The sequence below is a fragment of the Artibeus jamaicensis genome, unplaced genomic scaffold, assembly GCF_021234435.1.
Source record: "Artibeus jamaicensis isolate MK-2021 breed Jamaican fruit bat unplaced genomic scaffold, CSHL_Jam_final contig_447, whole genome shotgun sequence".
Classification (NCBI taxonomy): Eukaryota; Metazoa; Chordata; class Mammalia; order Chiroptera; family Phyllostomidae; genus Artibeus; species Artibeus jamaicensis.
Window position 1 is genome coordinate 1,415,727 of NW_026521834.1, and position 26,857 is coordinate 1,442,583.

The window sequence follows — 26,857 nt, forward strand, 5'->3', positions numbered from 1 at the left end:
GTGTGACTCAGTTGGTCAGACATCATCCTGCAAACTGAAAGTTTGCTAATTTGATTCACATGCCTGTATTGCAGTCCAGGTTCCCAGTCAGGGGCATGCAAGGGATGGCCAATTGATGTTTCTCTTTCTTTTCTTTATTCCTCCCTTCCCCTTTCTCTAAAAATAAATAAATAAAATCTTAAAATTAAAAAATGTGCAACTCATATATCTGATAAGGGTTTAGTACCAGCATGTGTAAAGGGCTCTTAAAACTCAACAATAAAAAGACAACACAATTTCAAAGTTAGCAAAGAATGCAAATAGACAGTCCAGTAAAGAAGAGAAATAACCAATAAGCACAGGAAAAGCTGTTCAGTGTCATTAGTCATTAGAGACACACAAATCAAAACTACTAGAGATACCACTCCATACCCACTAGGGTGGTTAGAGCCAAAATAACAGAAAGTAACATTTGTTGGTGAGAATGTGAAGAAATCAGAAAAATATTTGTTTATATTTTTTATACATATCCACAGTCCTAATCTATTTCCACCATCGGTGATGAAAATATAAAATATAGTACAGCCACCGTGGGAAAGTTTGGCAGTTCCTCAAAATATTTTTATTTTGTTTATTTGTTTGTTTGTTCATTTGTTTTTAGAGAGAAGGGAAGGGAGGGAGAAAGAGAAGGAGAGAAACATCAATATGTGGTTGCCTGTCATCTGGCCCCCATTAGGGACTTGGCCCATAGCCTAGGCATGTGCCCTGGCTGGGAATCAAACCTGTGACCCTTTGCTTTGCAAGTCCGTGCTCAATCCACTGAGCTACACCAGTCAGGGCCAGTTCTTCAAATATTAAACAGAGAAACACAGGGATAAGATGATCAGTTCTACTCCTAAATATATACCAAAGAGAATTGAAATCATGTTCAAACAAAAACCTATATGTGAGCCTTCATAACAGTATCAATCGTAACAGCCAAAAAGTGGAAACAACCCAAATATTCATCAACTGTTGAAGATAAACAAAATGTGGTATCAGGTTGGCCAAAAAGTTCATTTGGTTTTTTCCTTAAGATGGCTCTGGTAACACTTAGTTTTCTTTAACTTCATTCAAAATGATTTTGTTAGATTGTATTGTGACACCTGTCATATCAGCATGCATTTTCTAAAAAACAACTTATAAAAATGTATGAATTTTTGTGTAGCCATTTTAATAGAGAAAATGGAAGAAAATACTCAGTATTTTCACCATATTATGCTTTATTATTTCAAGAAAGGTAAAAACGCAATTGAAGTGCAAAAAATAGATTTGTACAGTGTATGGAGAAGGTGCTATGACTGATCAAACATGTCAAAAGTGGTTTGTGAAGAAGTTTCATAGTGGAGATTTCTCACTGGACGATGCTCCTTGATCAGGTAAACCAGCAGAAATTGATAGCAATCAAATCGAGATGTTAATTGAGAACAGTCAATGTTACACCACACAGGAGAGAGCCGACATACTCAAAATAGTCAAATCAATAAAGTTATTGGTGAAAATAAAAAATGTGTCATTTATTTTACGGAAAACACCATGTAGACTTTTTGGCCAACCCAGTGTATCCATACAGTGGTATATTATTTAGCCATAAAAAGGAAGGAAGTAGTAATGCATGCTGTCACATGGAAGAACACTATACTAAACGAAAGAAGCAACTCTATGAATATACGAAAAACCATTGAACTGTACACTTTAAAATGGTAAAATGCACTTCCAGCCAAGATGGAGGCGTAGGTGGAAACACTGTGCCTCTTCGCACAACCAAGTTTAAAGATAACAAAGTTTTTGTAACAAAAACGCAACCAAAACAGACAGAAAATTGAAGTGTATGGAAGTCTGACAACAGCGAACCATTCAGCCAGACCAGTAAGAGGGGCGTGAACGAGGTCGCGTAGGAAAAAGTGGCAGTGCTGAGGCAGGCGCACAGGCAGCAGTTGGCAGATCCCAGGTGTGGGGTGGCAACGGGCAGATCCAGTGAGGGCCCAGGGCGGGGAATTAAAGCTTAAAAGCACCGATTGGGAAAAGGTTTGGTAGTTGAGGTGCCAGGAGAGGCTCCCAGGCTCGCAGACAGTTTGTTGGAGAGACCCACAGGGTCCTGGAGGTTGCACAAGCCCACACATCCAGGAACCAGCACCAGAAGGGCCCAGTTTGCGTACGGGAAGCAGCAGAGGGGACCAAAATCCGAGAGAGAGCAGAACAGACGCCAGTGCCCCTCTCTGACCCTGCCCCCACATACAGTGTCACAATCCAGCAACTGGAGCCTGGTGAACACCTAAGGCTCTGCCCCTCATATGTAACAGGAGCGAACAGACCAAATCATTATGGCTCGAGAAGAAGAACAGCTCAAAGCCCCAGAGCCAGTACTTCTAAGTGACAAAGAGATAGCCAGCCTATCAGGTGCACAGTTCAAAACACTGGTTATCAGGATGCTCACAGAACTGGTTGATTTTAGCCACAAATTAGAGGAACAAATGAAGGCTAAACTAATTGAAATGAAGGGAAATGCACAGGAAACCAATAGTGATGAAAAGGAAACTGGGATGCAAATCAAGGGAGTGGACCAGAAGGAAGAAAAAAATGACCAAACAGAAAAGAATGAAGAAACAAGAATTCAAAAAAGTGAGAGGCTTAGGAACCTTCAGGACATCTTTAAGTGTTCCAACATCCGAATTATAGAGGTAGTGGACAGGGAAGAGGAACAGCAACAAGTAAAAAACTTATTTGAGCAAATAATAAAGGAGAACTTCCCCAATCTGGCAAAGGCAATAGACTTCCAGGAAATCCAGGAAGCTCAGAGAGTCCCAAAGAAGTTGGACCCAAGAAGAAACACACCAAGGCACATCATAATACATTAGCCAAGATTAAAATGAAGGAGAGAATTCTAGAAGCAGCAAGAGATAAGGGGACAGTCACCCACAAAGGAGTTCCCAACAGACTGTCAGCTGATTTCTCAAAAGAGACCTTACAGGCAAGAAGGGGCTGGAAAGAAGTATTCCCACTCATGAGATCCAAAGGCTTACACCCAAGATTGCTCTATCCAGCAAAGCTTTCATTTAGAGTGGAAGGGCAGATAAAGTGCTTCTCAGATCAGGTCAAATTCAAGGAGTTCATCATCACCAAGCCCTTATTATATGAAATGTTAAAGGGACTTATCTAAGAAAAAGAGGACCAAAAATATGAACAGTGAAAGGACAGCAAACTCACAATTATTAACAACCACACCTAAAACAAAAGCAAACTAAGAGGACAGCTAGATCAAGAGCAGAACCATAGAAATGGAGGTGACAAGAAGGATTAGCAACAGGGGAGTGGGAGGAAGAAGGGAGAAGGTACAGAGAATAAGTAGCATAGACAGTAGGTAGAAAATAAACAGGGGGAAGGGCAAGAATTGTATGGGAAATATAGAATCTAAAGAACTTGTGACACATGAACATAAACTAAAGGGGGAATGCTGGGGGAGGGGTGTGCAGAGTGGAGGGGAATGAAGGAGGGGAACGAAGGAGGGGAAATGGGGCAACTGTAATGGCATAATCAATAAAAAATATTTTAAAAAGTGAAAAAAATAAAATGGTGAAGTTCGTTAATGATTTATATGTCAGCATAGTTTTTAAAATAAATTTTTTAATGTCATGGAAACCCAAAAGAAGGAATAATTCATTATGCAATGGTCAGAGAAGTCTTCATAAGGTGACACTTGAGTTAGGATCAGTGTGTTTCACTCTGGAAAGTGCTCTGGGCCTTGATGGGCTTGGAGTTTATTCTGAAGACAGCGGGAATTGATCAAAGGGTTTGTGAGTACAGAGTATACATATCTTCAAATCAGTTCTTTAGTAAAGTGTGTTAGGTGGATTAACACATAAGGAAATCATCCAGGAAGCTATTGATATAGGTAAGAAATGATGACAGATTTAATAAGAACAGAAAGTTGGGAATGGCAATGGGAGACATCTGAGAAGGCACATCGGTAGAACTTATCAACTGGAAGGAAGAGGTAAAGGAAAAGAGGATAAAAGGCCTGAATTTTTATGCCTGGATAGATGGTGATGCTATTGATGTAATGAGACAGGGAGAGGAACAGGGTTTAGGGGAAAGAAATGAAGGTTGTGTTTGGGTGTGCTGAGTTTTAGGTGCCCCTCGGATATTCAGATCAAAAGACCATCACAGAGTGTGTGGAGGTACCAGGGCTGAACCTCAGGAGACAAGACTGGGTTGAAATGTGCATTTGGGTATCCTTAGCACAAAGGTGGTAGTTGAAATTGCAAACTAGATGATAGCACCTAGGGTACCAGTTGAAAGGAAAAGAAGAAAGCCGAGGATGGAATGTAAGAGAGGAGGCAGGGATAAAGGTACAGTTCGGGGAGGAGTGTGAGGAGACCCAAGATTGTGTAGAGTTAGGAAGTCGAGGGGGCAGCATTTTGAAGAGGACCTAGAAGAAACCATTGGACTTGGCAGTTAGTTCATTTTATTCTTTGAAAGAGTATCTGAAATAGCAGAGAGAAACTAGATGGAGGTGTGAGTGAAAGCCAAAGCAGTATGGGGCTGTAAGTGCAGACAGCTGTGCTGCTTTGAAATACAGGACTGTGAAAGGAAGAAGAAAACTGGGGCAGTGGCATGAAGAAAACAAGTTGATGGAAAGGGTTTTGTAGTGGTTTGTTTTTAGGACTGGAAACTGAAGAGAAAGAACCATTGGAAAGGAGACTTTGAAGATATGTGACTAGTGCCTTAGTAGAGCCTGAGGCAATTGGAGGCATTAACTTTGTAAAAGATTTGTACACTAGTTTTTCTCTACTGCCATCAGGGAGGGGTGGCTGCAAATGTTTTGAAGTGAAAAGAAGTTAGGAAGTTCTCACAAGATGACATTTTTTGCTGAGGAAAGGGTTGAAGGCTTGCTGGAGAAGATGAAAAAAAGAAGTGTGAGGAATTTGTAAAAAAATAAAAATAAAAAGGTTGGCAGGTAGCAGTGAGGCCTCAGGTGAACTCAGAGAATATATGCAGTCATAGTCTCTATTTAACTATTTAACCAGCCAGCTCTACTAAGTATTTACTTTTGTAGTGAAATAATACCTGGCCATATTCAGTCATGTAATTAAGCACAAGACACTCCGCTAAGCACTTCAACATCCACAATCTCATTCAGACCTTACAGCTCAGCTCTCCCCCGAGGCAGGTACTGTCATCTCCAGATACTTTTGTCTATGAGGACAAATTAAAGCTTGCCCAGGTCTACACAGCTAGTCAGTGGAAGTACCAGAATTCAAAGCCAGGACTCCCAGACTGCAAAGTCTATGCTCTACATGTGTGTGCCACACTCCCATGTGCTGCGGGGAGTGCTAGATAAATGTCAGACTGCTTCCTGTCTACAGGCTGGGGAGACCTATGGTGGCTTCCCTCATCCACACGTTCCGCTCATCTCAGCTGCTTCTCACTGTGAGTTTCCTCTTCGGCACCTTTTTGTGTGCTGATCTGGACAGTCACTTAAATATCTCACACTTGAGGAGGAGTCAAAGACCTTATTTAGGGTGTAGGAATTAAGCCAGCCTTTCAAGAATGGGTCAGAGTAGGATGGGCCTTTGTGTTATGTCTTCTTTCTCCAGTTGCAGCATATATTCTGTTTCTCACCGTTTATACCTTTTTTCTGTTTCTAATTGATGGTGAAATAACGTGCATCTACTAGAATGCAAAGCTCTCTATCCCCTTTCTTTTGGGATAACTGTTTGTCCCCCTCACTCATGACTCATCCGTTCTCTACTAACCACCCCTTCTGCCTTTTCCCCTCCACCCTGTCCTCACCCTTCCCCAGCGTATCTGTGAGGTGTATAGCCGGAACCCCGCCAGTCTGCTAGAAGAGCAGATCGAAGGTGCCCGGCGGCGAGTAACTCAGTTACAGCTGAAGATCCAGCAGGAGACTGGTGGCTTAGTGGTGAGTGATAGTAGGTATAGCTCTAGAATGGGTACACTGCAGGTGGACTGGGTGGAATGAGTGAGAAAAATGAGGGCAGAAGGCTTCCTGAGTCATGCCAGGAGCCCGAGGCTGAGCTAGTAAGTGTTTAGTAGGTAACAAAGAAATAAAGGTCTGTAGTTTATTATTTAGAGCCAAAGAGACTGAGCACCATACTGACACTTGAGACATAAAAGAGAAAGCCTTTCAGGATTTACAGTTGCAATGAAAAGAAATAAATAGGAAATAAATTGCTATTGGCTTTAGTCTCCTAATTATCCATCTCCTTCTGGGTAATTTCCTCATAGCCAATATATATTCCTACAGTGATTTCACTCAGTATTCATCTGGTAGTTTTTTTCACCATTCATTCCTCAGGTCTTCTCAAAGAAATGCAAGTACTTTTAAAAGTCAGGCTAAGTAAAGGATGCCCAGTCAGTTGAGAGGTTTCTATAGCAGCAGCTAACCACACTTCATGGAATATACCAGAGAGGGGATGGTGCTTATCTATTCTAGTCAGGGAGGGAGTTTGCTCTTAGTAGAGTCTCACTTATCTCTAGCACGCCTTAATTCTTTGGGGATATAGGAAGTAACTTTCCAGAAACTTTAAGATCTGCAAGAATAATATTTGCCAAAACTAATAGAAGTTATTTGAAGATTATCCACTTTCTCTTTTAGAGCATCCAGATCAGAAGGGTCACAGGTTAATCAAACTTAAGCTATTTTATTTTCTAAAGGACTTCTTAGTGTCACACGGTTGATAGGAGCTCAAGTTCTAGACTTATACCATCTGGATTCACATCTCAGTTCCAGTGCTCACCAGCCTTAAGACTCTTGGGCAAGTTACTTAATCCCCGGGAGCCTTGGTGGCTTCAGTTATGAAATAGAGATCATGACAGGATCTGCCTGACAGCATTGTTGTTGGAGTTAGAGCGTGTCCTCAGCACAGGGCCTGTGCACCTATGTGCTCTGTGAGGTGGAATCAGGAGGTCTGGATGCAACCATGGCTTTATAGTTTATCTGCTGTGTAGCTTGGGCAAGTTACTTAAGATCTCTGGGCTTCTGTTTCCTCGTTATAATGTGAGAGTTCTGTACCTGCCTCGGAGTTGGTGAAAGATTAAATGAGATGTAGGAAAGAGGGCTGTATGAACAGTGAAGCACTAATAATATAATGCTCTCTACATTGGCCAATCAGCCAGCCCTAGGCCAGCACTTTAGATACCTTTGGAGATGGAACTTTCACATGTTCCCTCAGTCATCTGCTTGAGATTTTGTACCCCTTGACAGGAGGTTATTTCTGTGTCCAGCCCAACTAAGGGAATAGATATTTTGAGGTCACGGTTATAAATCAAGTGAATTTTTGGAATTTTTCTGATGGTAAAGCTCTCTTCTACCATTAGGGGTCACCAGCCTCCTCAAAGTGTACAAACGAAGCAATAGCTCTTGTAGCTGGGCATTTTTAAGACAATAAAGCAGAAGAGACCACTAATCGTAAGCACATATCTGCTGAGACCGAGGGAAGGGTCGATCAGAGGAAGGAAACAGTAGGAGAGAGGTTAATAGAATTTCTTCACCCTTTGTTTGCTTCTTTTTTAGGATATACTTCCACTACATGGTGACACCAGCCAGAGATCATCAGAAGGTGAGTACCCCCCACCACGCCTTTTTTCTCTGGCATGTTCCTAGTCCAGGTTTTTTTATTTGTTGTCCCTTCTCCATGAGGTAGATCCAGGGAAAGAAAACATATGGTGCCTGCCTCTGGGAAGTAGAGTAATGAAAGAAAGCAGTACCAGAGCACAGGGAAATTGGATGTCACTCATTCAGTAGAAATTAGTATATAGCCAGTAGCACTGGGTACCTAAGTGCCAAGGAGAGACTGTAGTGATGACGGTCCAGATGCCAACTTGCCTAAGCACCTAGCACTTTTAGGAACTCAAGCAATACTGTTGCAAGAGAAAATGGATGGGAACCAGGGAAAGTTGCAAATGAGGTGAGGGCTAAGACTTGTGAGACAGAGATATGAAGTGTTATTTTAGGAGGTGACATGGTCTGGGCGGTGCAGGTGTACATGTAGGTAAAGCCTATGACTCAAAGGGTCATAAGATAAGAGAGGCAAAGGGAAACTGGGAAAGAAAGGAGGGTGGCAGCTTCATTTTTCTGCTCTGTATACAGGTTCCCAGATTAAGGTTCTCCCTTTCCCCAGATCACAGCCCTCCTTACTGAGTAAGTTGTTTTCTTGTCAGGCCGGCTTTCTCTGGATTCACAGGATGGGGACAGTGGCTTGGACTCTGGGACAGAACGCTTCCCTTCTCTTAGTGAGGTGGGTGTCAGCAGGAGCAATCCTGTTTAAAAATGTAGGTTTAGTGTTCCTTTTCTATCACCTAATGGTTTTGCTGCTCACCTGTTGCAAAGGCCTCTAGCCTGTCATGGATAGCTGCTATAGTTCTAAATGCAAGGATTTTAGTCTACTCTGGGTTCCAAAAAGGAGGTTTTGAACACATCCTACATGCAAGATCATCAAATCTGGCTTCTATTTCATTGTAACTCTGTTATATAAAGAATTAGAATGGAGAGAAAGGCCATGACATTAACTGTTGCTTGACCAAAAACACATTTCTGCCTGGCTTTGAATAACTCATCTTTGATTAATACTGTGAACCCTGTCTGCTAAAAAGCAGCAGTCTCTCTTTCTCTTACACAGATCTTCTTGTACTTCACCAGTTCATCTGTGGAATGGTCAAAGGATTTCTCTTTTAAAAAAATTTTTTTCTTTATTTATTTTTAGAGAGAGGGAAAGGAAGGGAGAAAGAGAGGGAGGAAACATCAATCAGTTGCCTCTTGCACACACCCAGCTAGGGACTTGGCTACTCCCAGGCATGTGCGCTGACCGGGAATCAAACTAGCGACCTTCTGGTTTGCAGGACGATGCCCAACCCACTGAGCCACACCAGTCAGGACAAAGGATTTCCAGTTTCACCCTCAAAGGTTCTCTCTTCCAGGTGTTCTCACTTTGCATATATAAACTATAAGTATGAACTTGCAGTATAAAAAGACAAGTGAATGAAAGAAATAGTGAAAATATTAGCAAAATATATACCTAGCCAGGCTAATTAAACATGTGAATCCATCATTTAAAATATGTTTAAAACCTAATTTTAAATTACAGTTGAAATTTTATTTCCTTACTGCTCCTGTCCATTTGGGAAAAGATGATGCATGTAAGTGAGATGGTCAGTACATAGGCCCTGGCTAATGGGACTCAGTGTGTTGAGTGCCAGCTTGCAAACCAAAAGGTCACCAGTTCAGTTCTCAGTCAGGGCACATGCCTGGGTTGTGAGCCAGGTCCCTGGTGGGGCCTATAAGACACAACCAGTCAATGTTTCTCTCATGCATTGGTGTTTCCTCTCCCTCTCTTTCTTCCTCCTTTCCCCTCTCTCTAAAAAATAAATACAATCTTTAAAATTTTTTTAATTTAAAAAAAGAAATGGTCAATATGTGGGAAAGACATCAAGAAGGGACCAGAGGAGCCTAAATAATCTACAGTTAACATTATCTTGAGGGCTTGACATCTGGGAGGCATAGCTTAGTGACAGGAGCTGTGACTGTGGGACGAGACTGCTGGGTTGAATCCAGGCGTACCACGTTAGCAGCTATTTGACTTTCAGCAATTCTTGTAACTGCTCCAGGTGTTAGTATCCTTGGGTGAAAAGTAGGAGGAACAATAGTATCTCCTTCAAATGACTGTAGTGAGAATTAAATGAGGTTAACTTATATATATAATTTATATAATCAAGGTTAATACAGTGCCAGGCACAGACTAAGTACTGAATTTATATTAGCTGATAAGTATGGCTATTACCTCCAAGTGAGCTGAGCCCTGAGGGTCTTCTGGATGAGTTTCCTTCTCACAGAATTCTCTGTTCCTTTAGTCATTGATAAATCGGAACTCAGTACTGTCAGACCCTGGACTAGACAGTCCTCGAACCTCCCCTGTGATCATGGCCAGGGTGGCCCAGCAGCATAGGTGGCAGGGCTCGGACACACCAGGCCCCCCCACCAGTGACCAGGTGAGTGATTCAAAGCCACCCTTCAATCTTCCTTTCCCTTTTTCTAGAACTGGGTCACAAGTACATAGTCTTGAATGATCAAACTAAACCCCTGTTTTGAAATAGACACTTACTTAGAGAATAAATGGTAAAGAAAAAATATGATATCAACAGCTACATGAAAGTAAAACTGTCTCAGTTCTATGTGAAAAGTCAGTGAGCCCTGGCTGGTATAGCTTAGTGGATTGAGCGTGGGCCTGTGAACCAAAGGGTTGCGGTTCAATTCCCAGTCAGGGCACGTGCCTGGGTTGCAGGCCAGGTCCCCAGCAGGGGGCGCACAAAAGGCAACCATGCATTGATGTTTCTCTCCCTCTCTCTCCTTCCCTTTCCCTCTCTCTAAAAATAAATAAATAAGCTCTTTTAAAATTTAAAAAAGAAAGAAAAGTCAGTGACTACATCTGTAGGGAAGTAATGTCTAAGGAGCAGAAAGGTGATCTTTTAATATCTGTATAAAACAGGAAATATGTTGGTTTATTTTTTTCTCCAGAGTACTGATTTTCAATTTTCTCTTTCTTTAGCAGAGTCCTTTTTGTAAATATAATCTTATTATTTGACACCCTAGTGTAGAGAACAAATAAAAACTCAGGAACCCTGAGACCTTTCCCGATCAATCTTCCCCACCCTTGGGGCACTTCCCTGGACTCCTAAGGTTGTGCAGAACCTGACTTAAAAGCCACTACTTTGAAGGGTAGAACTGGGTTTGGGGAAGATTTCAGGGAGACAGGTTTCAGCACAAAAAGCTTACAAGGAATCTGAGCTGTCAGACAATAGAATGGGCTGACTTGAGAGCCAGGGACTTGCTCATCACTCTGGAAGAAGCTAAGTCCCTACCTGTTAGAGGCACAGGAAAGAGAACTCCAAATTTTGTAAAACGATGTCTCTCAAAATTCATTTGCTACTACCATAATGATTTTTTCCATACTTTCATGCCAACTGTATAATGTTATATAATATTTTTCTTTAACTCACTTTTTTAAACTTCAATTTATTTTAAAGGAATTCTGTCATTCCCTTAAATTAAAACCAGTTTAGCATACTATTTAATGCTCTCATTTTACCCATAGTATAGAATTTGGTTACTTTTAGCTCATGGAAGGAAAAAGGTGGGAAAATGAACCTACCATGTATTGTAGGACACCATCTGTTGTGCTAGATCCTTTAGGAAAAAAATATCTCACTTAATTTTCCTCATCAGGAAAGGAAGTAGGCATTAATATCCTCATTTGTGAGTCAGCTGAGGCAAATAAAGGCTAAGGGACTGTTTAAGAACTCAACTTGTTAATCAAAACATTGCACTAGCATTTAGTTTCCCTGAGCCCCAGCGCAGGCCTGCTCCTCTCCTAGTCACTCTCATTGCTTGGTCCATGCCCACTCCACTGGACCAAGTTTGCATCCCACAGGAGGTCGGATACACATTCTCTCCTTAAGGGAAGTTTTCTGGTGGGTGGCTAATAGGAGCAGGTGTAAGGTAATGAAATCCATTTCTTCCTACTGAATCTGTTCACCTTCTGAAAACTACTTAAATTTGCTTTTTTGAGTGATAGGAGCAAAGTGTACTTTCAGTCTCTTAATAATAAGTGTTAGCATGGGAGAAACCTATACTGTCCATGAGACTGTCAGCAGCAGGAGCATGGGGTCCAAGGGAACACTCACATTCTGCTACGTAATTCTGAAATGTTTGATTTTTTTAACAATAAGCATATTCTGCTTTTGTAATCAGAAAAACTATAGTTGTAAAAACTTAAGGGGAAGAATCCTCCCCCAAACAAGCAACAACCTAGTGCTTTCAGGTTTTGTCAGAGAGCCAGGTAGAGGCATCCAACACCCCCTGGGGATCCTGGACCCCAAGAGAGAGGCAGGGATACTCAAGATAACCCTGACATACACAAATACAACACATCAGGCTTGACTCTGCAACTTTGTACGTGCCATTCAGTCTCTCTGGGGCTCACCTTCTCATTTATAAATGAGTGCTAGACTGTGATCTCTGAGGCATCTTCTGGGTCTCTCACATTCTTTGATTCACTGATTGTTGACATAGAGTCCATACATATCCAGGAGAACAAAAGTGCATGGGGAGGAACTGTTAGGAAAAACCCATGGACGAGTGGAGTAAGAATTATTACCTTCGGCCTGGAAAGAGGTAGGCATGAGTAACCTAGGTGGGTTTCAAAAGCAGAGAGTCACTGGAAATTAGGTAGATTAAATTGAGTGAAAAACAGAATTTATAGAAAAGCTTTGAAAGCCCAAGGAACCTGTAAGAGAAAAGCTTGTCTATTGCAGATGTGAAAAGTTCATACAATTTGAAATCTCTCATGATACCTAATATTGATGGCATACCAGTTAGAGTTAAAACTGGCATAAGGGGCGGGGGGGTGGGGAGAAAAGCCAATCTAAGAAGACTGGGTTTTAGAACAGACAAGGGAAATGATGAAAATGGTGTTGGAGAAAGCCCAGCTGCTTCCCCTTTTGCTCACAGAGGTAGAGATGGACCGGTCGGCCCTCCTGCTAGGTCCAGCTGCTAGTGCTCACTGGACATAGTAACTGCAGAGTGGCACTGTGGTGGCCTCTAGACTTGGAGGGGCTGTGTTCTGTGTGGGGGTGGCTTTTAGGAGAACAGCAAAGCCCTCACCCAGCAGGAGCTCTGGGTTCTCATTTAGTTGTCTGACACCCCCTCCCCAATTTTTCCACAAGCAGGAAGAGAGCACTTTCCCTCACTTCCCATCTTTGTGTGTCATGTGATCAGGCTGCTCTGCGCCACCCAAATGCAGTTGACTTCCTGCAAGTGGAAATCATATTTTCTGTTTTCTGAGATTTGGGGGTGGTAATAAGATGTCAGTGTTTGCTAGACATGTGTGGTTTTCCCTGTCAGTGCTGTGTTGTCACTAAACAGGCTTTATCATGGGGTTTACAACCTCTCATCTCTACAACCTGGCTCTCTCCCCCAGGGTGTAGATCAAAGCCCAAAGCCTTTAATTATTGGCCCAGAGGAAGATTATGACCCGGGTTATTTCAACAACGAGGTAACGGTTTCCTGGTTTTCTCCTTTCATCATTCTTCTGTCATACCAGCTGCTCTTAACTAGAAGCAGTTTGCCTACATTAGCTGGGAGGGAGCGTGGAGGAGGGAGCCACGGCTTAGAAACCCTGGGAGGCCGAGAACATGGGTGCTAAGCCAGAACAGGCCCCACTGCTGTACCCTGCCTCTATGTCCCCCAGCCCATCTCATCCTTCTGCTTTCCAGAGTGACATCATATTCCAGGATCTTGAGAAACTTAAGTCACGGCCAGCTCACCTGGGGGTTTTTCTACGTTACATCTTCTCTCAGGCGGATCCCAGCCCACTGGTAAGTCAGGAGTGTCAGTCTTGATTGAGTGCCTGCTTGTGCTTGACAAATCTCTGCCCTCTGGCCCTGCTGTATAGCACAATTAGGCGTCTCAAGGCCATAGATAAAATAGAAAATGAAATAAAACTTCAGTGTGAGAAAGTCTTCACTGCTAAGTACACCAGTAACATAGGGACGAGCAAGGAGAGCAAGGCCAGGAAAACTCATTTTTGGTCCACTTGGAAGAGATGGTCTTCTCAAGGTTTTTGAATGAAAGTAGATACAGAATGACTGGAGTGTTGAGAATGGCCCTTGGGAATATACAGTGTAACTACAGGATAGCTTGGCAGAGAAGCAAGACACTAAAGGGCCTTGGATATGAAGGTTATGACAAGAAGGATGGTGGTGGCAGGGGCCAGAGTACCCTGGGTTAGTGCCCAGAGCCAGCAGCCTTACCAGTTGCTCTCATTCTGCTCAGCTGTTTGGAAAGATGGAATGGAGGGGTTGATGTTGTGTTCTTCAAAATAAACTTCATGCCCAAGGCAGTGACTGCTGGTTTTTTCTTCCTGACGATACCACTATTAGAAGCCAGAGTCAGCATCCATTTGCTCAACAGGTATTCACTGAACACCTGTGCAGAAATCCCAAGTGCTGGCATCTCAGCAGAATTCCTAAATTAAGAAAGGGCACATCGATCACAGACGAATAAAACGTGACCCTTTTTCTTTTTAATTGTTGTTCAAGTGCAGTTATCTCCATTTTCACCCCACCAGGGCCCCCCACCCATCCATCTCTGCCTCCACCCTCAAACCTACCTTCTTTGGCTTTGTTCATGTGTCCTTTATACATGTTCTGTGATGGATTTCCCCTATTTTCCCCCATTATCCCTCTCCCCCATCCCTCTGGTTACTGTCAGTTTGTTCTTTATTTCAATGTTTCTGGTTATATTTTGCTTAAAGCATGACCCCTAAAAAACCCATCTGTGAACAGTACAAGGCATAAAGCGTCCAGTGTGGAAAGGATACAGAGTTGAGGCTATTGTGCTGACTGCGTGTGTCGTATGCCCAAGCCCATGCAAAGGCAGAGGGGTGGGGCTGTTTACCATGGGCTTTTGAAACACCCTGAGCTGGGGTTTCTCAACCTCAGCACTGATGTTCTGAGCTATGGTATTGTTGGCTGTGGGGCAGCAGTTGTGTGCATTATAGGATATTTAGCCATGTCACTGGACTCTACCCACTAGACAACATTAGCACCCCTACAGGCATCTCCAGACATTGCCAGCTGTCTGCTTGTGGGGCAAAGTCCCTCATAGTTGAGGACCACTGCTCTAATCCATTGTTCTCTCTTCTCTTAGCTTTTTTATTTGTGTGCAGAAGTTTATCAGCAGACAAACTCCAAGGAATCCCGAAACTTGGGAAAAGACATCTGGAATATTTTCCTAGAGAAAAATGCGGTAAGGCAGTCATGAATTGGATTACAACTTTATTATGCTCTTTGGATCACTCAGAAACAGAGGAAAAACAAACAAAACATTCAAGATGAAAGCAGGTAGGTTCTGAAAGAGAAGTGCAGGCTGACAGACAGATTGGGACTCCCAGATTCTATTCTAGCTCTGCTCTCTAAGGGCGGATCTGCTCTCTGAACCTCTTCTGTCCCACATGCACCAAAGTGAAATACAAATTGCCTCTCTCTGAGTGACTGTGCCCTGAATCAATGCCCTGGCCCCCAGCCCTTCCTGCCTCACCCATCCCTGGGACTAAGAAGCAGGCTCCAGAGACAGATGAGCCAGCCTGACTTGCTCTTGACTGCACACAGGCAGAGCCTAGCAGGAGGACAGCCCAGAGAATGGGGACAGATGAGCACTGCATCTGGGCATAGTGCCCCCAGTGTGGCAGGGTTCCACTGGCAACAGCTCCTCTGCCTGCAAAGGACAGTTTCCATCCTAGACCTTAATCTGATCAACTAAACCAATTCCAGAATGACTTTACTCATCTGTCAGTAAGCTACTAGGACTAATGAGATTGTGAAATGAACTGTTTTTCCTCAAGACTTTTGTTTTTGCCCCTTAAATGAGTTTTGATTAAGGAGGTTAGAGCTGCCAGTTGTTCCCTGTTGGCTGTTACAGAACAATCCCAGTACCTAGCTGTCAGGTACTCAGAACACAAGCCAGAGCACCATGCTCACTGGGAGACTTGGTAACATAAGACCAATTTCTCTTGGCAGTGCAGGGAAGGGAAGTCCACCAAATAGCCTAGGAAAGGTTTCTCCCTTGCTGCTAAATTAGCACCGATCCACTTTTTGGAGGATCCATTTCATGCATCCTGATGTCCTTGAAATAAGAGTAGGGAAACTGCATGTCCCAGCTTGCTCTGCATCCTCAGATCCCATTTCCCAAAAACCCTAGCCTAGAATTCAGGTGGACAGGTTGGAGAGAGGTGAGAGGAGGGTCGAGTAGATACAGGGGAAAGGGAGAGAAGGCATTGCTGTCTCCCACGTTCCCTGGGCTGTGTAACCTCACTACTTCTGACCCCAGTCTTCTCTTTTGTAGCCACTGAGAGTGAAGGTCCCAGAGATGTTACAGGCTGAAATTGGTAAGTTGTCTCATTGGTCAGTTAGTGCTTGTCTTGTCCCAGTCACTCAGGAGGCTTCAGAACAGAGGGACATAGTCCCTGTCCTCAGGCAGCTGCCCTCTAATAGGGAAAATAGGAACAGTTCATCCAGAACTCCTGACACAAACAGGACAGGCCCTGCCTGGGAGCTTACTGTCTGGTGGAGCTTGTCACAGGAAAACACAGCTAGGTCACAATACCTGGGCTTATTTCTGCCAACCTTCTATGTGACCATTTTGAGCCTTGGGTCATCTGTACAAAGAGAAAACTATATGCAGTGAGAGATTCCTAATCCCAGTCAGTCATCAGAATCACCTGAGGAACTCTTTTTAAAAAAAAACACACACACAGAAACTAGGGTCTCACTCCACCCCATCTGTAGAATTGTAACCACTGGGGTGTGTTTTAAGTTCCTCAACTAATGGTGACAGCAGGTAACCCAGAGTAAACTAGGTAAGCACTTTTTTTCTGTTTCCCAGTCACCAGGAGAAGAGCTGAGGGAGCTCTTTACCTCTTTACACTGAGAGAAGAGTATAAAGGGGTGTCAGCCTGAGAGGCATATCCCACCCAGCTCTCTAGAAGACAGAAGTTCAAAGCTGTCTTTGGAGAGAGGGTGAGAGGGAAAAAGCTCATAAGCACAGGCAAGAGGTTTAGCAGAGATTTCTCAAAAGCAGACAGGAAGCCACCACTGCCAGGAACTTGGCCATGGCTGCATGAAGCTAGATGCAGGGGCAGAAGAACCAGTGTCCAGTGTCTGGTGCAGATTTGAGATTTATGTGACGTACTTGTGAGTTGGCCCCAGGTTATAAGAGGAACATGAGCCTCTCAGAGTCATGCACTTTGTTGTCTGCATCTGGACACAGCCCAAGAGAGGGGCTTTATTATTTCTCTGCTTAATGAAGTACAGAACATCCAGGAAATGTTCTTATCCTTGCCTTGGAATTTCAACAACAGGATTTTAGTCCTGAATTCAGGAATGCCTGCTAGGTCCACGCCTCCACTTCTTTTGCTAACAGGAGGGCAGAAGGTTAGCCTCCGCTCCCTGTGCCATAAGACTGACACACTCTGCTAACCTGACCTCCTCCCCAACACCCCTCTGCACTTCTGTCTTCTCTTGCTCCCACCACAGATTTGCGACTACGAAGCGGTGAGGACTTGCGCAGCCTTCTCTCTGAGGCCCAGGAGGCAGCCATGCCAGAGATTCAGGAGCAGATCCACGACTACAGGTGGCCTGGACCCTGTCCTCCTCACCCCTTTTCTTTCCCCTGTGATGTGTGTATCTCATTAAGTGTGAATGTTTGCCTCACTTTTTCTGGGTATCTGTCTGTCAAGAGTTTGTGTACATTTGGTGTCTCTGGTTCAGAACAAAGCGCACTCTGGGACTGGGCAGCCTGTACGGTGAAAACGACCTGCTGGACCTGGATGGAGACCCTCTCCGAGAGCATCAAGTGGCGGAGAAGCAGCTGGCTGCCCTGGGAGATATTCTGTGAGTCTCCAGTTCCACTACTACCCCTGAACAGAGGAGCAGGAGATAGATCAGGCTATGGGATTCAGGAGCTCGAGAGCTGGGGTGTACAGTTTTGATTAAGAAAGTGGGGACTTCCACCAAGATGGAGGCATAGGTGGAAACACCTTGCGTCCTGGCACAACCAAATCTAAAAACAACAAAGTTTTAACAACAACAAACGCAACCAAACCACACAGAAAATTGAATAGGTAGATATTTTATGGGTCTGTTTACCAGCTTCTCCCCCTCTTGCACTTCTTGTCTGATTCTACTTCTCTTGAGAAGAGGGAGTGCATTTCTCATGCTGAGGGCTGACAGTATTTCAAGAGAGTTGCAGAGCCCAGGGCCCCTGGTGGTCATGAGGTGGTTCTGACAAACCACAGGCTCCCGGAACACAGTGAGCTTTCTGCTTCCTTTCCTACCCCTCTGCCTAACCACTCTCCCTTCCTGCCTCTAAGATCATATCCAACTGAGCACAAGAGTCACTCTGTGAGTCTCCAATGGATCAAGTTCCTTCAGGAGGCAGATAGAACTGACTTACAGGAAAGTGAACCATTTTTAACTAATTGCATCAGCAGACTAGTCTAACTAAACTTATTAAGGAGCCTCTGCCACAGCTACTGGTCGTTGCTCCTCTCCAGTCCCATCTTCCAAAGTGTTGCAGCCTCCTGTGATGGCTTTGTGGGGACACTTCCAGGCTTAGAGGTAGATTTCACCCCATTACTGCTTCTTTTTTTTAATCCTCACTTGAAGATAATGTTTATTGATTTTAGAGAGAGAAGAAGGGAAGGAAAAAGAGGGAAACATCAGCTGCCTCCCCTATGCACCCTGACCAGGAATCAAACCTGCAACCTTTTGGTGTATAGGATGATGCTCCAACCAAGCCAACTGAGCCACCCAGCCAGGGCCCAATACTCTTTCTTTACTCAGTAGTTGTATGACCTTGGTCAAGTCACTTTATACACCTTAATCTCATCTATAAAAAGGCAAAAGTTGGATTAGGCAATTTCCATAGTCTCTACTAATGCTGATTTTTCAATTCGGCAGCTATTTTTGGAGTCTTTACTGTGTGCCTAGCATTGTTCTAGGCTCCTGGGATACATTAGTAAACCAAACAATACTTCTTGTGGAGCCAGTGTTCTAGTGGGGAGAGAAAGAAAAGTATAGTAAATAAATACAATAATAAGTGCTGAGACAGGAGCAGGAGATAGATCAGGCTATGGGATTCAGGAGCTCGAGAGCTGGGGTGTACAGTTTTGATTAAGAAAGTGGGGACTTCTGCCAAGATGGAGGCGTAGGTGGAAACACCTTGCGTCCTGGCACAACCAAATCTAAAAACAACAAAGTTTTAACAACAATAAATGCAACCAAACCACACAGAAAATTGACAATACGGAGTCCGAAGACAACAAAATGCTCAGCTAAACCGGTAAGAGGGGCAAAACCAGCAGCGGAGCAGGTTGGCCAAAAAGATCCCCAACCCAGGTGATGCGCAGGAAGCCAAGGGCATGGATCCCATGTGCAGGCTAGCTATGGGCGGACACAGGGAAGAGGTGTGGCTGGCTGGCTGCAGTCAGTTGAGCATTTATGTGCAGATAAACCAGTGAAGAGGCAAGCATTGAGACCGCACGGCGCTGGGCGGCGGGCTCGCACATTTCCACTCAGATAAACAGGCGGGGGCAAGCAGAGGACCGCCATTGATCCCTCTCTGACCCCGCCCCGACATACAGCGTCACAAACCAGAGACCTGGGTGGCCCCGCCCTAGTAAACAACTAAGGATCCGCTCCTCATACGTAACAGGCACAAACAGATAAAAACATGGCTCAAGAACAACTCAGAGCCCCAGAGTCGATAAATCTAAGCGAGGAAGAAATAGCCAAACTTTCAGATGCACAGTTCAAAACACTGGTGATCAGGATGCTCACAGAACTGGTTGATTTTAGTCACAAATTAGAGGAACATATGAAGGCTAAACTAATTGAAATGAAAGGTAATGCACAGGAAAGCAATAGTAATGGAAAGGAAACTGGGACTCAAATCAAGGAAGTAGACCAGAAGGAAGGAAAAAATGACCAAACAGAAAAGGATGAAGAAATAAGAATTCAAAAAAATGAGGAGAGGCTTAGGAACCTCCAGGACATCTTTAAACGTTCCAACATTCTAATTATAGGGGTACCAGAAGGGGAAGAGGAACAGTCACGAGTGGAAACCTTATTTGAACAAATAATAAAAGAGAACTTCCCCATTCTGGCAAAGGAAATAGACTTCCAGGAAATCCAGGAAGCTCAGTCCCAAAGAAGTTGGACCCAACAAGTAACACACCAAGGCACATCATCATTACATTAGCCAAGATTAAAATGAAGGAGAGAATCCTAGAAGCAGCAAGAGATAAGGGGACTGTCACCTACAAAGGAGTTCCCATCAGACTGTCAGCAGATTTCTCAAAAGAGACCTTACAGGCAGGAAGGGGCTGGAAAGAGGTATTCCAAGTCATGAAATCCAAAGACCTACAACCAAGGTTGCTCTATCCAGCAAAACTTTCATTTAGAATGGAAGGACAGATAAAGTGCTTCTCAGATAAGACCAAATTCAAGGAGTTCATCGTCATCAAGCCCTTATTATATGAAATGTTAAAGGGACTTACCTAAGAAAAAGACGATAAAAAAAGATGAACAGTAAAAGGACAGCAAACTCACAGTTATCAACAACCACACCTAAAACAAAAGCAAACTAAGAGGACAGCTGGATCAGGAGTGAACCAGAGAAATGAAGATCTCATGGAGGGTTAGCAACAGGGGAGTGGGAAAAGGAGAAGGTACAGAAAATAAGTAGCATAGACAGTTGATAGAAAATAGTTGGGGGGAGGGTAAGAATAGTATGGGAAATATAGAATCTAAAGAACTTCAGACACGTGTTCATGAGCTAAAGGGGGGGAATGGTGGGGGAGGGGTGTGCAGGGTGGAGGGGAACAGAGGGGGGAAATAGAACAAATGTAATGGCATAATCAATAAAAAAAAAGTGGGAACTAGCCCTGACTGGTGTGGCTCACTTGGGTATCATCCTGCAGAGTGAGAGGTCGCCAGTTTGATTCCCAATCAGGGCATGTGACCAGGTTGCAGGTTCAGTTCCCATCTTGGGGCACATGCAAGAGATGGCCAATTGATGTTTCTCTTCCTCTCTTTCCCCCTCCCTTCCCCTCTCTGAAAAAAAAAAAAGAGAAAGAAAGTAGGTGAATTATCCTCAAAGGCATTGGGGGAAAGAGCATCATAAGCAGAGGGACTAGCCAGGGCAGAGAAGGAATGTACTGAATGTATTTGAGGAATGGCAGGAGACAAGTGTGGCCAGAGCAAATTCAGAAAGACTGCTAAAGTCAGAGGGATAGCCACGTAGAGCCTGTGGGCTGTCGTCAGGACTGTGACTTTTACTACTCAGTGACGGGGTCTTTGGAGCTGTGAGAGACTCAAGTGTGGGTGGAGTGTGGAGTGTAAGGGAGGTTAGTTCCCAGAGCCGCGCAATGGGAGCTTGGACCACGGTGGTGGCTGTGGACGTTGTGGAAAGATGTCCCCTCTCAGTCTATTTTGACAGTAGAGCAAACAGTAGGATTTCCTTTAAAGAGTCAAGGAAGACTGCATAGTTTTTTAACCTAAGCTGCTAAAAAGACAAAGATGCCATCACTCACAAAAGGGACGACTATGTATAGAACAGTTTTGTACTAGACCACTAGAGGCTCGGCTTCGACATAGATGTTTTTTAGACATCAAATTGGAGATTTGCATAGGCAGCTGCATATATGAAGCTGGTATTTGATAAGAGGTCTGAGCTGCATGGAGATAAGACTAGATGAGATCACACAGGGAAGGCATGTTCTCTGAAAACAGCCCTCTGGCCTTCAGCCAGGCCCTGAAGCACTTCGGGCCCCTCGCAGTCAGGGATGGCAGTCCAGGCATGACAGCCAGTCCAGGGACAGAGGCAAAACCTGACTGAGACTTAATTCAGGATTATTACAGCATAGGCTTCTCACTCCTAATGGTTTCTGTTTAAAGCAACAGAGCTTCCATCTTCATTACATGGAGGAAGAATACCTACGCATGGATTATTTTGAGAATTAGATGAGTTACTACTTGTCAGTAGGTTAGGATAGTACTGGGCCCATAGTTAACACTCAAATGGGAGTTTCAGTTACTATTCATTCACCTATTTTAAATAGGTTTCTTTAAATCAGGTCTCAAGGTATTATCTCTGCTCTCTCACCTTTCTTCCTCTGGCCTCTCTCTCAGCCCAACCCCTTATTTGGTTCTAAGTGAACGTAAGGAGGCACCTCTTCCTCCATAATAACTTCAGAGCACATTCCCTCCTTTTAGCTAGGACATCATCATCTTCGGCATAACTCTGTGCTGATGGAGTTCCTCAAAAGAATGAGAACTCTCTCTTCCTGAGCCCCACCCTGGCTCCAGAACTGAGACCCAGAGTCTAGTCTGACTCTCGATCACACTCCTTCTCCCCACTACACTCCCTTCCTCTTGTAAAGAACTTACCCTCCTCCCAGTCTCTGCATAAACAGGAGCTGCTGCCTTTGTAATCTGAGTCATCTGTTCTTTCTTCCTTTTGTTCCAGGTTCAAATACGAGGAAGACAGAAGGTGAGTGAGTCTGTGGTATGGTTTCAGGGTGGGAAAGAATGGGATGAGCTTCTGTGCTTTTCCATCTCTGCCAATCACAGTAGAGTCCCTAGCATCATACAATCACTGTCTCTCCAAGGTTAATTCCAGGAGTCCGTGTCACCATCACACAACCAGGTCTTGAGGTCCAGGTCCTTGATGCTCAGGGTCACTGCCAGGGATGGGTGTCTGCTCCTCAGTGTAAAGACAGAGCTGCCGTCACTCCCAGTATTCCCATACCTTGCATCCTCTTCACCCCTGTTTGCCCTGGGTCTCCATTCCCACTTTTTTCTCTTAACCTACCTCCAGAACTAACAGCGAAAGAGCCTGTGTGAGCAGCACCCATAGAGGGAGCTGGGATATAACATATGTTCTCTCTTAGCACATGTTATGAATTTTTTTGAAGTCTGTGTACAGATCTCTTTCTTGGCAGCCAATGCTAAAATGAGAATGCATTCCCTGAACATCCACACATTTATCAAGGGAGAGAAGATGGGGTTAGAAGTCTGTCTGAGAGGAGAGGAAAAAACCAGGGCTGAAGCATTTGCTGCACTGAATCCACAAAGAGGATAATCTGTCTACCCAGTTGAGAGCCAAATCCATTTTTAAACACAGAGCTCTGGACAGTTTCATCTGTGGCAACTGAAAGCTGCTTGACAGGTCCTTTCCATCTCTTTTTGTCCTTGTATTTGGCAGTGGAAGGGTGGTGAAGGCAGTCTGCCTCAGCAGAGGTGGGTGAGCGTTTCTCCCCTTTCCTTTGCTACTCCATCCCCACTTAAATGCCTAAAGACATTAACCGTGGGCCTCAGCTGGCCCTCCAGGCCTGTCGATGGCTTTTTTGCTTCCATTATAGGGAACTGACATGACCTCCCACTGACCACATCCCTGTGTTAGGAAGAGTTCTGCTCAGGGAAAGAATACAATTTCTCCCAGGAGTCATGGCAGCCAAAACTTCTAGGCAGTTTCTGGTTGCTGCCACATTCAAGTATTCAGGCCTGCCTCTAAGAGCCCTGGCCCATACCTACTCCTTTGCCCACCCAACTGGGTGTTAGAGCCTGAAGCAGCATTCCTACTTTTCCTCCTGCTGGCAGGGGCATGATTGGGCCTTCTGAGTCAGCACCCACTCCTGTCTTCCAGCACTCCCATGGACTTCGCTCTCAGTACCTACATGAGCCATGCTGGGATCCGGCTTCGAGAGGCTCGGCCGTCCAACACAGCTGAGAAGGCCCCATCTGCTCCTGACAAGGACAAGTGGCTGCCCTTCTTCCCGAAGACCAAGAAGGTAACCAAGCTACCCTAGAAACTATCTCCTCTTTGTCAGTTCCATGCACTGTGGCAGACTGGGAAAGCCCTTTTGGAGTTACCTCGTTCATCCCACCACGTTTGGCCATGGAGTCAGTGAAATTTTTCACATGAGAGCAGCTCTCACCCTCCCTTCAAACTTAGGGAACAAGCGTGGATCTGCTTTCCCGTTACTTGTTTAGACCCAGTCTTCGGAGCAGTGGCAGAGTGATGAGTGGCCAAGTCTGGATATTAGGACTTTCTCCAAACCCCATGTCTCTTGTCTCAGCAGAGCAGCAATTCCAAGAAAGAAAAGGATTCCTTGGAGGACAAGAAGCGAAACCCTATCCTCAAATACATTGGGAAGCCCAAAAGCTCATCGCAGAGTAGTGAGTACTTGGGGACCAACAGCCTTGGATAGGGACCTCAGCCCCTTCGCAGACCAGTATGATGGCAGAAGGTCTTCCATTGTTTCTGGGAGCCACAGGCCCAAACTCTGAAACTGCAGCTTCCTCTCAGTGCTGCTGCGTTCCCACCAGGCGAGCCACTGCAGGCTGTTTGAGGAACAGGTAACTGCATCAGAGGCAAGGAGGCCATGCCAGTCCCTTGGTCTTAGTCTAGGAACTCAGAACCAGTTGTTAGCTACTGAACAGCCATACAGAGGAATACTTCCCCCTTGGCAGGATTGCTGTGTTGATACTGAATGCTGCCTTTACCTTTGTTGGTGGGATTCGTCTATACTCCTGTGGGCCTGTGTGTTAGGAGCAATTATGGTCCCTTGATGGGTGTTCGAGTTACTATTAAGCAGAACTAGGTGGAAAGATGGCACCTAGTGCCATCTTTGGGGCCCAGAGGTTCCCCTAATGCTATCAGTAACCCAACTAATTGAGCCTGTTGTTACTGTCCTCCATTGTATCATTTGTCTGGAACTTGCTGGGGCCCTCGCCATCATTTCCTGAGACCCTCCCCCAGTACTAGTCTTAGGAATCTGTAATGGCCTTGGGGTGGGACTGCTGCCTTTTCTGAAATTTGCTACTTTAGCAGGAGGGGGAAGGGTCTCCTAGATCAGCCCTGATTTTTTGCCATTACTTTTCATTTTCCAGCTTGATGTAATTTTTATTTTAATTTGACTTTTCATGGTTTACTTTTGTTTTTGTTTGTTTTCTTTTAGCATTTCATATTCCCTTGTCCCCTGTGGAAGGTAAAAGGATCATTTTCTTTGGATTTTTCTTTGCATTAGCATTGAGTTTCCATTTCCCAAATCCCATTATTCCTCCTAAAGTACCATCTTTCTTCCCTTTCCTTCTTTACCCTCTCCTCTTGTCCTGGCTCTGTTCTCCCTTCCTTTCCTATTCCACTTCTCTTATATGTTCCTCCTTGTTGCTAAAGCTACTCTGTGACAAGACACTGCGGGGGGGGGGGGGGGGGGCAGTGGCTGCCCCATGCCTGCCTGCTGCAGGGTTGGGAGGGGCCCAGACAGTCCTCCCCAGGTGGAGCTCCTCTTGGCCTTTCTCAGAGGCCAGATTCTGGGCCCTCCCACAACTGTTTCACAGTCTAAGGCCTTCCTCTTTCACTCTGTCCCCTCTCCATGGATGAGGTGCCAAAAGTCCAGGATTTCATAGAAATGACAGAAACCCTCCCACACTGAAATGTCCTGCACAAGTTCCTCAGATTTTTGTTCTCAATCAAAATAATGACAAAAGTCCTAATTTTTGAAGGGTATGTGGGGGGTTTTAGTAAATAATGGTCCTACGGCAGTTTTCCTTTGGGAGAGTTTTAATTTATACCACCTATTCTGTTTAACCCTTCAGTGTAGTACACTCTTACTTCAGCGTAGTACATGCTGACTCTTAATTTTGCCACCACTCTATTACTGCAATAGTTTAAAAAAAATGACCCTGATATCTAACTTAATATGTAGAGTATCTATCATCAATCTTCTAGAACCTATGCATTAAAATATAGATACATAACCCCTGGCTGGTGTGGCTCAGTGGTTGAACACAGGCCTGTGAATCAAAAGGTCACTGGTTCAATTCCCAGTCTAAGGCACATGCCTGGGTTGCAGGCCAGGTCCCCAGTAGGGGGCGAGTGAGAGGCAACCACACATTGCTGTTTCTCTCCCACTCTTTCTCCCTCCCTTCCCCTCACTCTAAAAAATAAATAAATAAAATCTTTTTTAAAATTTAGATACTTACTAACATTTTTAAATACCAATTTTTACACAAATTGATAAATAAATAAATAAACTAAATATATGCATAATATACACTAACTAACCCAAAGAAGGTTAAAACCTAGAATCCGACAGGTTCATTTCCCGGCAGAGAGGTCCACATGCATACAATTAAGTAATTAATATTTCTAGATTCTACAATAAGTCTGTGGAGGAAGGTAATAGTGGGTGCAATCAGGAAATTATTCTGTTGCTAGAGTTTATTTTATGTAAAAGTGGCAATTGAAAATAACATCTATAAATTTTTTAATTATTAAATTCTTATTCATCGTGCTCTTTTAAAACAACAAAGATAATTATTTAAAAAGTAATTATATAACAGTGGGGAAAAAGAAAAGAATGGCCTTGAAACCTAGGCCCTCAGTCTTTGATACATATTTTTCCCCATCCACCCTGCCCACGGAAGGCAAGGCAGGCATCAGGCTCTGGGAGCCAGAGCAGTCATGCCCCAGTTACTTGCCTTGTGTCACCCTCAGAGGGGACAGCAAAGCCCAGGGTGGAGATGCTGATCCCAAGAATAGGATCAAAATGCTGAATGTCCACTATGTCTTTGAGTCAGATCTTTTCATTATAATTTCTTGATATGGTTTGTGTTTTCAGATTCCCAGGATACCAGGCAGATCTGTATTCATATTTAAAGACCACGCATCCATCAAAGCTAGAAAGCCTCAATGTTGAGTTGCCATTTAGGACCATCAACTGTTGCCCTTGTTTATTAGTAAAAGTATCTGACTGTTAGTCAATTTACTTTTATTTAGTTTTCTCATCATTCAGAGAATGGAGGAAGGAAGACGAAGGCTGCTAGTGAAACTTCGCTCTTTTTAAAAATGTGCTACTTCCCACCAGCTTTTCCCCCTGTACTCTGGGTTTTGCAGTTATAACATCTCACAGTCACAGATGTTTCTTCTCACAGCTAGGATGTAACTATATCCTAAGGACAGTAGGACATTTTCCAAGTGGCCCTTGGGAAAGGGAACAGTGGACTCAGCCTTATGGCTTTCTGTTAAGAGGATATTCCCAGGCTCCATCATCACCCAGCCAGGGCAGCCTGGGGCTATGGCTGCAACAGCTGACCCTGGCTCCTGGCACTTCCCCAAGGCCCAGATCTACATTCAGTCAGGGACAGGCAGATCTGGCCCCAAGCTCCAAAATGGGAGTGATGGTAATACCCCTACTTC

The 26,857-nt window shown here is 44.2% G+C and overlaps 1 protein-coding gene across 9 annotated transcripts in view; it reads left to right on the forward strand.

The window, feature by feature from the left end:
• Positions 1–26,857, forward strand: part of ARHGEF11 (Rho guanine nucleotide exchange factor 11) — a 122,219-nt gene that overhangs the window by 78,270 nt on the left and 17,092 nt on the right. For 4 of the 9 annotated variants that reach the window (XM_037132576.2, XM_053666227.1, XM_053666223.1 and 1 more), the window contains 14 exons: positions 5,822–5,941; positions 7,556–7,601; positions 8,203–8,279; positions 9,889–10,026; positions 13,014–13,088; positions 13,309–13,410; positions 14,744–14,842; positions 15,938–15,980; positions 17,128–17,224; positions 17,362–17,484; positions 22,121–22,144; positions 23,300–23,444; positions 23,733–23,832; positions 24,615–24,644. In XM_037132576.2, the coding sequence (XP_036988471.2) occupies positions 5,822–5,941; positions 7,556–7,601; positions 8,203–8,279; positions 9,889–10,026; positions 13,014–13,088; positions 13,309–13,410; positions 14,744–14,842; positions 15,938–15,980; positions 17,128–17,224; positions 17,362–17,484; positions 22,121–22,144; positions 23,300–23,444; positions 23,733–23,832; positions 24,615–24,644 (1,219 nt within the window). The remainder of the gene's footprint in view (positions 1–5,821; positions 5,942–7,555; positions 7,602–8,202; positions 8,280–9,888; positions 10,027–13,013; positions 13,089–13,308; positions 13,411–14,743; positions 14,843–15,937; positions 15,981–17,127; positions 17,225–17,361; positions 17,485–22,120; positions 22,145–23,299; positions 23,445–23,732; positions 23,833–24,614; positions 24,645–26,857) is intronic. The other 5 variants (XM_053666222.1, XM_053666224.1, XM_053666225.1 and 2 more) reach the window with 5 other exon arrangements.